The sequence below is a fragment of the Triturus cristatus genome, chromosome 10 (assembly GCF_964204655.1).
Source record: "Triturus cristatus chromosome 10, aTriCri1.1, whole genome shotgun sequence".
In the NCBI taxonomy this organism is placed as follows: domain Eukaryota; kingdom Metazoa; phylum Chordata; class Amphibia; order Caudata; family Salamandridae; genus Triturus; species Triturus cristatus.
Window position 1 is genome coordinate 356409093 of NC_140593.1, and position 12659 is coordinate 356421751.

Genomic DNA, 12659 nt, shown 5'->3' on the forward strand with positions numbered 1-12659 from the left:
TTTATGTGTTTGTGTGTATCTGTTTGTGTGCATGTATGTGTATGTATATGGTTATGTGTGTATGTATGTATGTGCGTGAATGTGTGTGGATATGTATGTATATATGTCTGTGTGTATGTGTGTTTATATATGTATATGAGCTGCGGTTAAAGGTTGCAGTGCCCTGAATAGAGGCAGGCATGCTGGAATGCAAATTCTTGAACAACTGATTTAGTTTCTGTGAGAATTTGTCTTGCTTGGGAGATAATATTGGGGACTAGCTTAAGTTCTTGATCACTGTCTGCCAGCCAGTGCAATGATTTTCCTGCCTTTCCACAGCGTATGTCAGAGACACTGAGCCTAATAGTTTCTGTAGGAGAGATAGCCTCATCGGCTCTATTTTATGCCTTTTGGTGGTCGTTTGGGAGTCCCATCACTTCCTCTCCGCCTTGTCTGTAGCGCTTCCTATCTCAGAAATGTTACTGTGCTTTCTGTGTGTAGCCGCTGTTTGGACCGTTGATCTGACCTCTTAGTGAAATGCTCCCTTTCCAGTTACGCGTGTTCCAACCCAGCTTTCATTTGTGCGGTGGGTCCGAAGCACTGGGGCCCATTAGGCTGCCCATTCCCATTCCCCACTATTATCAGAATTGCTCAATGTGTGGTGTGTGTGTAGCATTGGCACAAGGAATTATTTATTCTACCTTTCCTGTGGCAATTTGAGAACACTTAGGTCTGCTGCTTTCCGGCTGCCGGGCGCCACACAAGCAGCTCCACGGGTCAGCAGTCTGAGACGGTTGAGTCTGGTTCCTCGTCCACGTCTAGCTGCCACTCTCCAGGAAAGCCAAGGCTTATACAACTCCCCTCGATTGCCCCAGTAATACCAGGATAAGGCGTGTTTGTCCCAGGATTCAAATCCCTGCCCCACACCAAGAAAGCCACTGTAAGAAGGCATGTAGTCAAACATCCAGAAAAATTATCTGAATTGAAGAGGCCTTGAGAGAGTCGTAAAGTGTCTTGTTGTTTTTAGTCCTCTTTGGAAGAGGAACGTTTAACTTACCATGATGACATTGATGTCAAAAGCCCAGGAAGTTCCTGAGATAGAATGCAGACTTACGTTTTGAAATTGACTGTGAAAACCTAAGCACTAGAGGAAAAAGATGGTCAGATTGTCGTGGTGCTGAGACTGCTTGTGGGAACGTGCCAAAAGGATCTGATGTAAATATATTGCACCAGCTTAGCAAAATAACAAGGATCTGAGGAAAGTACGTAAGACAGTAAGGTAAATTACCATTGTTTTGCAATACCAGAGAACCTGAAGGAGTTATTGATGGCGAGTCCAAATAATGACGGTCAAGTGCCCTTTCCTTGAAGGGACTGAGTGGGCAGAGATTTGGTGGAGATGAAGTTGAGTACACACGAGTTCTTTGTGGTAGTTTCAAATTGACTGGTAAGCCCAGGGGTATGAGGGACTATAAATCCACAACCATGTAAAGTCAGGAGGTCTAGTTCCAAGGGAGAAGAAGTAAGGACAAAGGTGTCTCTGAAAACAATTCTATCCCAGGTCTCTTTTTTGTAGAGACTAAATCCGCCATGGTCTTATTGATTATATGAATTGTTTTTCTCCTCTCTGACGTGGTGGTGCAGGTGGTGGGGAAGTAATGGCATTACTCAACAAACACAGGGCACACTTATTCCAACACTGGAGGGTTGCCATATCCTGGGAGGATTGCTGAGATTCCAAAGGTTTTAGTCTCAGGCCTTGGCAAGAGAGCTTTGTAATAGCAATCATTCGGTCTGGATAGGCCTTAATCCTTTTAACCAGGCCCTTTTTAGGGTTGCACTAAGATTTACCCATAAAGATTATTTTTGGCCTCCAGCTCTAGGTTGACAAGAACCTTGGTATTCAAGGAACGGTGGCAACAGTTTCAGAGCATACACTTGCTCACTTCTCATATCACTGAATGAACCTGTGCAAATCTAGAAATCCTTTTACTCTGCTGTGTGTGGGGGGAGAGTAGATGATCTATCAACAAAAGGCAATCCTTAGAATACCTTTGTGCTCTTTGAAGGTAAAGGAGGTAGCAGAAGAAGGCATAACTTTGGTTTTAGGAAACTTATTGGGACTTGCATGTTTTCCCATTGGGAGCAATCTAGGTCAATGTGAAAGTAGTCAGTGGATGGCACTTTTCTTTGCAGCATGTATTTTTTGTTGTACTTTAGGGGCTTAAAATCAAGTGTAGATTGAGTTTCAAATGGATTGTTGATCTTGGTGAATTGAAAGCAGAACCTTCCTAAACTACCTTTTTTTTTTTTTCCACTATTGATCTGAATTTTAATTTTGAGGTCATGACATTAAATGACCTTGCATCATTGCTGAATGCTGTTAAAGGCTTTCTAATGCTTTGCTTTTTTCGTGGAGTGATATTGGCAGCACGGCTGTGCTCATTGTGATTATCACTTTGTTAGATGAGTGCTGAGGGCCCCTTGGCTGTGGCTGCCTGATCCACATAGTGCTCTGGTGTGTTGGATTCAAAGGTGTTTGTGGTTACAGAGGACTGAATGAAACTATGGTATGCTGATAGTACTCTGCTTTGGATGCGGCATTTCAGTTGGAGTTTAAACACTGGGAACATGAGCCATGTGTATGCTACAAGGATACTACATGCTTTTAAAACTTCCTACGGTCGGAATGTGTTGGCTTAGTGTTTGTTCAAAATATGAAGGGAGATGGAACAGTTTTGAGTGGCCTAGCCTGTACTATATTTAACCTATGTGCAGGGGGGTAGTCTCTTCTTAATTTTTGTAGATTTGAGATCTGCGTTTGATTTAGTACCAAGGGAGAAATTATGGTTGGTTTTGGCCGAGATGGGGGTCCCAGTTTATTTAATTCGACTTTTTAAACGTCTACATGAATGTAACTATGCGCAAATTAGGTATGGGAAGGCTGGTAATCTTACAGCCCCCATACCCATTAACCGCGGTGTTCGCCAGGGGTGCGTGCTTGCGCCAACTCTATTTAGCCTCTATATTAATGGCCTGATTGATGCCTTGCTTGCAGAAAAAGATCTTGATGCCCCCAAGCTAGCCTCCCGTAGAATCTCGGCAATGATGTTTGCCGATGATACCCTATTGGTTGCCAAATCGCCTATGGGGATACAAAGGGTTTTGGATAAATTTGAGATGTTTTGTAGAGACAGAGGCTTAGAAATTAACCTACAGAAAACCAAATTTATGGCATTTAATTGTCCAAAAAGTACACGTCCTAACCCGTCTTTAAATGGCAAGCCTCTTGAGAGCGTGTCATCCTTTGTGTATTTAGGCATTACAATCACCGAGTCTATGGAATGGGGGGCTCATATTACAAAATCCACACTTAAACTAGCACAATCTTCAGGTGGCATCATGAAGGTTTTTAATAGGTCCAGCAAAAGAACTGTTAGTCCAGCAATTGAAATCTATAGGGCTCAAGCAAGTTGTGGGGCTTTATATGGCGCAGAGCTATGGGGCCACCTAAATTTGAAAAAATATCACAGGTGGAGAATCAGTACTTAAGACAGTTATTTAGCTTACCTCGTAGTACCCCGTTGATTCCGCTACGTCTTGACACAGGTATAATACCAATAGCTGAAGTAGCGAGTCTTAAGCCCATAATGTACTGGCGTCACCTTTGGACCTCCCTCGAACTTATATCCTATAGGGAGGAATTATTAGAGGTATTGAGGTTACGGGGCGCTGTAAAAATTCCGTGGCTTGACCACATAAAATCCCTATTAACTAGCATGGGTTTAGGAGATTGCTGGTCTGAACCTGAGTCAGCCTGTCTGCAAATAACTAAGGGTCATATGAAGGCATGCTATAAAGAATACAGATTGACACAACTCCATACCCCTTCTGGGACTGGTAAATGCACTAGTGTTGTTTTTTTAGAAATGAAAGATTTTCCTTGCTTTGAGCCGGCAATAGATCTTATCACGCCGCCAGCGGCTAGGAAGCTCTATTTACAGTATAGATATGGGGTGCTTCCACTTCGCTGTTTTACAGCCAAGTGGAGAGACCAACAAATGATTCAGTGCCCGGCATGCGACCACCCCGAGGAAACTGAGCTCCATGTTTTTTTTAGTTGTTCAGGCTACCAGAAGGCAAGGAGACGTTGGTTGGTTCAGATTTGCAGGAATCTTGGCAGTAGGCGCTGCCTTGAAACATTTAGGATACTGAAATCTGATACAAGCATTCCAATAGTATACTCGGTGGCTGGTTTTCTGTTTTCAATGTGTTGCACTAGAAAGGTTTACCTGAGATCTTGTAATAATGTATCGATTGCCCTATAGCAAACGTGATAGTACAGTAGTTCATAACCTCGCTGATGTTTCATGTATAGTTTTATATATGAGCTTTTTACTTCTTTTTATACAGAGGTTTTTTTTATTTCTTCTAGCTAATTTATGTATTTATTGCACCATGCACTTTTCGATGTCATTGTGTAACCTTTGTCCAAATCCTATATCCCAAATGTAATGTATTCCTAAATTGAAAATGTGTGTATAATTATCACTGCTTATTATCTTTTTCTTTTAATCATGACTGATAATACGATGAAATTTTAGATGTAAAATGTTTGCTCTGTGATGTACTTTTTAGGTCATTTTGTCCGAAATAAAGTTTTTTTGAATTGAATTGAAATTTAACCTATCCACACTGCATCTAAAACAGCCTTGCTATCAAGAGGTATCTTTTTGTGAATCTTTCGTCATAGGCTTATGCATGATTGAAAGGTGATACTGCGTATGTCATGAAAGAAGGCTCATCCCCCTTGATTGCTGATGGATCCTAAGAGACTAAATCTTACTCTTGTCAATTTCAAAGTTTTGCTTTTGGACCTTTTCATTTCAAATTATTTCCCTGTAGTGCTGAAGGGGATGCCATCCGGGTTTTCGTGAGAATACGTCCACCTGCTGAAGGAACACTCATGCCGGCAGAGGGAGATCCTGGCCTGTGCTTATCTGCCCTGTCCTCCAACACCATACGACTGCATTCCAAGCCGGAGCCAAAAATCTTTACGTTTGACCATGTTGCAAATATGGATGCCACACAGGTAACTAAGTGGTTCAAGTTACTGTTGTATCTCGGTTTGGTCTTTTTGACATTAAGCAGCTGCAATGGCGACTTTTTCAGGGTCATTATATAAAACCACCCAGTGCTTATTGTTTTTTTTTTAGCAGAAATGCTGTGCTTGAATCCCTTGATATTAGTAAATTCAATCTTCATCATGCTAACTGGGCAACATGTTTTAGTCAGAAGTGTGGAATTTCATAAAATATCTACTTGTCTAAGGGATAGAATGCTTCATAAATTTAACTTGCTCTGTATAAAAATCCACCTGTTTTAGTTGATAAAATGCAGTGAGGTGACCAATTATGCCAAGGTTGTATTCTAGCAAGACTCATCACGTATTTCTGATTATACCAAATGCTGATCATACCAGGGCCTGTTACTGTCAAATATTTGAGTATTTACCCGCTCTGTTTATGACTGGCCTCTTAAAGTCCTGCATTTTTTTTTATCACAGCAGAGCTCTGAGTATGCCAGTGCTTTTAATATGCCAGAGTTCTGATTATAGCAGAGTTCAATATATTACATGGTTTTAACTGTACCATTGCTGTCTTTCTTTTTCTCCTTTCTTTGGATGTCTTGTGAAATGCTTTGTGGTGATTACTTTTAAGCATCTACTCGATTTCATAAAATGTGAATAAACCCAGATTTTAGTTTAGGTCCAATACCTAGGTTGCCAATTGAGGATCAACAAGACCACTCCGTCTGACTTTTTCCAGTTGAGCAAATTGTGTAATTCTTGGACAAGTCATTTCATCTCACTGCACTTCAGGCCCCCTGACTGGAATAAACTGTGAGCATGTACTCAAGTTGTAGATTAACGACTGGTTTGCATTTTACACATAGATGAGCTCTGCAGGGACCTGCAAAGTCAAAATATAATGGGTCTGATTCGTAATGCTATTTAAACGTGTAAGCCTGGTTTACACATGCAAACGTTAGTTTTGCACTCAAGGATTGCTCGCATAAAGATTTTCTTGTGAGCAAATCTACTCACAGGGTCTGAAGAAAGGTGGGTAGTGGTAGTTCCAGAGCTACGATGTCCTATGACTTTGTTAACACCCGCAAACGTACATGTTCAAGAGCATTCACCAACAACTCAGCCCATTCCCACCTTGGAAAAGGTGGAAAGTGTACTCCTAACAGTGTCAGGACTAAATCATTTTCCAGATTGTGGTGGGACCATGCCCTCCAAAAATATAATGTGGGTGAGTAGACAAAGGAGTTTTGCAATGGGAGTAACTATTTCCCTACTGTAGAAAAGAGGGGGGGAAATAACTTTCAACAAGCAAATTTGCACTGTACATTTCTGCATTTGTAACTGTACATGTGTATTTGCTCAGGCTAAAATGGAATTCAGACATTTGTTAGCTGAATGGTTTTTCGGCCTCCTTTCGTAAATGCCTAGGCATTCCTAAATCTGCATCCATGCAAGGCCATGGTACTGAGTGCAGTTTTCTTTAACCTTTTGTAAGAACGGTGGTATTTGTTTTTTTTTTTTTTTACAGGTTTCCTATAATGTTGCCCTCAAAGGTTTTATACTAATTCGCCATTATTTTAAGTTTTTTAAATACTGACATGCATCAACCATATTTCATTAATTGATGCCTCGGAGAAAGGGTATTTAAAGTTGGTCTTTATATTTGTTCAATAGTTTAGAGAAACTGTCTTTGACTCTCCTTCGTTTTTTTTTTCTCCTCAAAAGTAAAATGTTGTTGGAGTACATTTTATATAAAACCAAACACCATTCTTGCTTTTGTTCTTCTACATGTATGTGCATATATTCAGTGAGCAACCATATGTATATTTTTGTGTCTCAATCCCTGTCGGTAAAGCAAGCTGAGATTGCAGCTCACTGTATTTCCTTAGAATGCCTAGCCAAATAGTAAAGGCTTTTGTAATAATGAACCATATATGCAATCATGAATATCTCACACACGTGGAAGCATATCTTGGCATCGGACAATCCTCATAACCGCAGCCATATTGCACACTGTATGCTGACAGCCAAAGGGTTTGTGCTGCACGGGTTTGGGTTTACTCGTGCAATAGAAAAATACACATGGAACACTATTGTTTTTGACCTCACACTGTATGTCCAGGGTGTTGGGAACTTCACGCTCCTGTGTAGTGTAACCTCATTGCAAGAAACTATGCTCATAGCTGTGCTGTCCCTATTTGGCCACCCCCTCGGATGCAACAAAATTCAGACCCCAACAGATGATCTTGGAAGAAATCACGCCATTATGCCCTCTTCCCCTTTATTCTGAGGGTGTGTAGGAGGCTGGGTTAGTATATGGTGCTCACTTATGTAAGTGTAGCACCCTGCCCTAATCCAGACATCCCTTATGGTGATTTTAGTGGTCTTAGACAACCTTAGAAAGCTCTTGAAGTGGTAGCTGTGGAGAGCAGACTTCAGGGTTAGTCCAGAAGGAGTGTAAAGCAGCTTGTTTTACTAGATCCTAATCTTATTGGCACAGGTTAAGTGAAAAAGAACCCCAGTGTATTTATAAAAATGGGTATTTATTATAAGTCACTCAGTAACACACAACAATATCTCCTACCCGGGGATATAACACAATGCACACAATACTTCGCAGTAAAAACAGGTAGGTAGCACAAATACACAGTGGTCGCCCGTGGGAAACCAAACCATATAATAACATAGTGGGATGCGAACCACGATCCAGGTCAAGACTATGACCAGAAGACTTAGAAGTGCTGGGGACCCAAGGAACCACCTGAGGTAAGTAGCCAGGAAACCCACAGAGGCCGTGTGCAGAGTGGAAGCACGACCGCGTGCTCAATTCAAGTCAATGGGTAAGTCGCGGCTGCAATTTTAAAGAAGTTCCCTCCCCAGTGGACCCTGAAGAAACCCTGTGGAAGACAGAAGGTTGGAGAGCCATCTTACCCGCGGATACCCTAGGAACCAGGATACCTACATCAGGGAAGTTGAGTGCATAGGTGCGCAGTGGCATCGGAAACCGCCGTTGAACTCAGTGGAGGACTTCTGGAAGGTGCCGCTGGCAAAGTGTCTGGTGGAACCCAAAGGTGGATTCAAGATGAGAAGCACCTGCAAGCAGAGGGGACAGTCTATGCGACTCAGGAGTGACCAGGAGGCACGGAAGACAAATGCCCACCGAAGTCAGGTGTTACAGGAGAGTTGATGGTGACCTCGGAGGTGCAACTGTGTGAACCAGGTGACTCAGTGGAAGACCAGGAGCCGTTCATGAGCTGTCCCACGTCGGATGCCGAGAGGGGTTGGTGTTCGTCAGAACCACCAACAAACCTTGGCAACTGCAAACCGTGTGGCAAGCGAAAAAGGTGCAGTGTTGGGACCAGCAAGGCCCAAGGGACTCGCCACAAGCAGGGGAGTCAGAAAAGGCCCCGCTCAGGGGAGCCCACTGAAGTAAAAGAAGACCCTCGAGAGAAGTCCAGAGTGCCCTGACGGTCGAAGATGAAGTGGTGTCTTGATATGATTCTTGTCAAATGACTAATCTAGGGACCCACCCACAGGTAAGCCCTTAAGTGCCCTAAGCAAAGGGGTGGGACGATTCAGGGGTCCCTCCCAGAGGAGGGGCTGGACAGTGGAGAGGATACTCCCATGTCCTTTGTCCAGTTTTGCCCCAGAGCGGGAGCCAACAGCTCCCTGAACTGGTTTGAACTGGCGTTTGCACGGAGGGTACCAAATGTGCCCTTCAAGCAGTCTCGGTGGCGCTGGCAAGCGCCCCAACCCTACCCGAATACACTAAACCCTATCTGGGAGGTAGTTTCACCTCCCTGTGACAGGATATCTATTGTTCAGCTCTCCATTGTTCATGTTTGGCTCAGCAGCAAGAGGGCAGAAACGGGTCTCTGGTTGGCAGCAGCCCTAGCTTGCTGCACGGTTCTGGAAGACTGGTACCAGAAGCACTGAGGGCCTCAGAAGCGTTAGTGCGTGGAATCATACCTCCCACACCATTTACAGTGTGGGGGTATGATTCCAACATGTTTGATACTAAACATGACAGGTTTCGTTACAGCCAGTTTAGGGATGGTCATTGCATAATGACGCATGGACACTCTATATTTCCTAATTGCTGATGCACTTACAACCCAGGAGAATGGACTCCGGAGGTTGTAAGGGTGCCCTGCTCATGCAGGGACACCCTCACACTTAAAACCAAGCACCCTGCCTTCAGGATTGAAAGGCTTGCCTTAGGGGTGACTTATAGGTTTTAAGTACAGCGTCCTCCGATATAAGCAAACTTATCTGTCGTAAGGGGTGCTGGCACCATCTTACACAAACTGCAATGGCAGGTCTTTAGGAACAGTTTGAGTGGTCTCCCATGGATGGCATAATGCATGCTTCAGCCCATGGGGGACCCCTGTGTATCTATGCCCTGGGTACCTTATTACCATATACTAGGGACTGATAAAGGTACACCAGTGTCCAATCTGGGATGTACCCAAGTACTTACCATAACCAATTTAGGGGAGAAAGCACAGAGACTGGGGTCCTGATTAGAAGGATACCAGTCAGTCTAGTCAGAAACAGCATAAGACCAGCCTAAAAGTGGGGGTAACCATAAAAGCATATCCTACAGGGTGGGTAGATGTGTCTATACTTGTATTATGGTCCTGAGAAAATGAGTCCTCCTATATTGCCATGTGGAGGTTAAATGAACCCTAGTTGGTCTAAGTATTCGTTTCCTTCCAGACTTTGTATCAGGAGAACAGCCATCTATGTTTTGCTCCCTCGGTGATGCACCTACTGATGCATTTGGTCTGGCTGATGGCAGCGAGGCCAAGGGGCAATTATTTAAGAGTGTTTGACTAGAACATGGTCTGCAAATTCCCTTGTTTCTGGCCTTTCTGCTTCCTGCCCTCCAACATCATAATTCGTTGCTGAAATTGCTATCTTTACCACAAGCTTGTGCTGTACTGCAATGCCTAGCTCATTACCAATTTTTTCTAATGTTTAATAGAAGCTCAATGTAATTGTTTACATGGCATTCCACAAAGACATCCAGCAGTCAAGGGTGAGGCTTTGCAGCACACAATATAAACTCCACATATTTGCGTCATGAGTCTTTTTGGGACCAAGGGGGAACTCGCCACTCTTCCAGGTATTTGTATGGCATGCATGTCCTAGAAAGAATGGTCTGTTTAAAGTTGGCATAGTTGCCATGTGCAAAAAGGGGCAGAAACTTGCACTCCCCAGCTGTATGGATTATTGCCAGCATCCAGTACGTGAAACTAATAGTGTATAAGAGGCAAGAAGTGCAAATTTGAGTGCTCAGACTACCCATCATTGCCCTTGTGTGGTATCAAGAGAGTAGAATCTACCAAGGATATGTGTTGCATATGTCAAAGGGCAAGTGTGGTGATAGTGATACCGGAAAGAATGGGGTAAATGGATGATCTAGTTTGTGACCAACACAGACTAGTAATGTATTTTCCTACAAAGCCTATTTGGCCCTTTTAGAGAACATATCGAATCGTTGTTGGAATTTCACAGGTTCCAAATAGCAGATCAAGATGCCTCTTTCAACCAGAGACTCTCTTCCTCAGTGCTGCTCTGAGGTTACTATCTTTGCAATTGGAACTGTCTGGTCCAGGTACAGAGAGCAGAAAAGAACACTATAGTTGCATTTCTAATGCATTCCTTCTTCAGGTATGGTAACCTTATTGATTTGGAGGAAGTCGAATGCTTGTCAAAGCACAACAAAGGGCTTTAAGTCCTCTTGCTCAGCAGAAAAGATACTCTTCCGCTTTCCCCATGAATATTTTAGATAGGCTGCAGGTGTGAAGCTGCTACTCTGGCTCTGCCTTCACTTCTGTGAATTGGACAATTTGGTGATATCCTGTGGGTCTCCCACAGACAACGCAAATATCTCACACAGGCAAGTAATTCAGTTTCTCCTATCTCTGTGCATCTTCCTTCCCTTGCTTTCCTTTGAGAATGTGCAGCTTTCAGACATTCAGCCAGGATTGCATGCTGGTGATTTCCAGCCTTTAATGGGGGGTTTGCAGTGAGAGCCTTAAAGTGAACTTACCTTTTGAGTGGCTTCCTTGACTTAGCAGGGTAGAAGACTGGCACCTATTCCTTCTTTGCTCTACAAGAAGGCTTTTGGCCTTGAATTTGTTTCCTTGACTGTGCGGTTGATGGCGTGGCAAAGAAAGTAAGAGTGATGCAATGCTTTTAACAGCTGTGGGCAATACAGTGTTCAGGGTTGTGCATGGTTTACCTACAACACAGAAAATAGACACCTACAATTGGTAAAATGCTCCCACGTTTCTGCTGATAAATAGGTCTGCTAAATTGTGTGAACTAGGTCATAGTGAGAAAACAGAAGGCTCTTCATTAGGAGAAATAACTAGTGATTCAAGGAAGAGGCCCCCCAGTTCTAATTAACCATATTAGTCCACATCCACAACATCCTCTCCTGATATAATTTGTGTGTGCTACCTGCTGTATATTTTATAGAATTACACAGTGGATTAGTGTAAGGCTGTTTATAATTCATAAACAAACAGTTGTATCTACACACAAGTATAAAGAAAAATGTAAACATTCAATTAATTAAGTAATAGCGAACTTATCCAAAGCTGAAATGACTAATATGTGATTATGGATAGATTAATGAGCAAAGGGTCTCAAATCTGATAAGGGAGAGGCAATGGAATAATGTGTTCGAGGCATGTGGGCTGCTGAATTCATATCTGTGCATAGATCGCCGCCTAGTGTTGGGTCCGGATGTTTGCACGTTGTTGTCCTGGAAGAGTCTTCGAAGTATCCTTGGATAGGTGACTCCTCCCCTGGACTACAGTGCGCATGGGCATCCTCTCCATCCTCAGATTGTTTTTTTCCGCCATTGGGTTCGGATGTGCTATCTTAGCTCAAGTTAGGAAAATATTTTTTCGAGGCCAAAAGGCCTTTAGTTTGCGTCGGTACTGTTTATCGATCGGGTTTCGATACAATCCTGTTCGTTTACTAACTTTCAGCACCGACTTTTTTCGCATTTACCCGTCCATCGACTACTTCGACGATGGAATCGAGGACGCCATTCAAAAGGTGTCCGGTATGCAATGCGAAGTACCCACACATCGACGTCCATCCGGTGTGCAACAAATGCCTTTCGCCGGACCACGACGAATCAACATGCATGGCCTGTGCCCGGTTCCGCTCCAAGAAGACTCTGCGGAATCGACGAGCGGCGAGACTTGAGGCGCAGCACGCGGCACCGGCCCCAACAGACATCTTCGACGCCGAAGACGTCGAGGAATTGGAAGTCTTGCCCTCCAGTCCCGTTTCCGAACACGAACCCGGATCGGACGAGGAAGACGAGTCACTCTTCCACAGAGGTGAAGACGACACCGAGGTAGGAGACGACGAGGAGGCCTTAGGGGCCGAAGAAAGTAGCTCCAATGATGAACAAGGCCTACCTGTTCAAACCGTTCAAACACCAGTGCCACAGCCTATGGCTCCGGTCGAGGGATCGCCTTCGGGCCTTACCCGAGACCCATCCCGCAGTTCTTCGGCCCCGCCCTCGGGCCCGGCCTCGGACGTTCAGCGGCAGCCATTACTA

The 12659-nt window shown here is 43.8% G+C and overlaps 1 protein-coding gene across 1 annotated transcript in view; it reads left to right on the plus strand.

Annotated features, from left to right (window-relative positions):
- Window positions 1-12659, plus strand: part of KIF15 (kinesin family member 15) — a 322611-nt gene that overhangs the window by 73510 nt on the left and 236442 nt on the right. The window contains exon 3 of the mRNA XM_085631096.1: window positions 4885-5071. Within this exon, the coding sequence (XP_085487222.1) occupies window positions 4885-5071 (187 nt within the window). The remainder of the gene's footprint in view (window positions 1-4884; window positions 5072-12659) is intronic.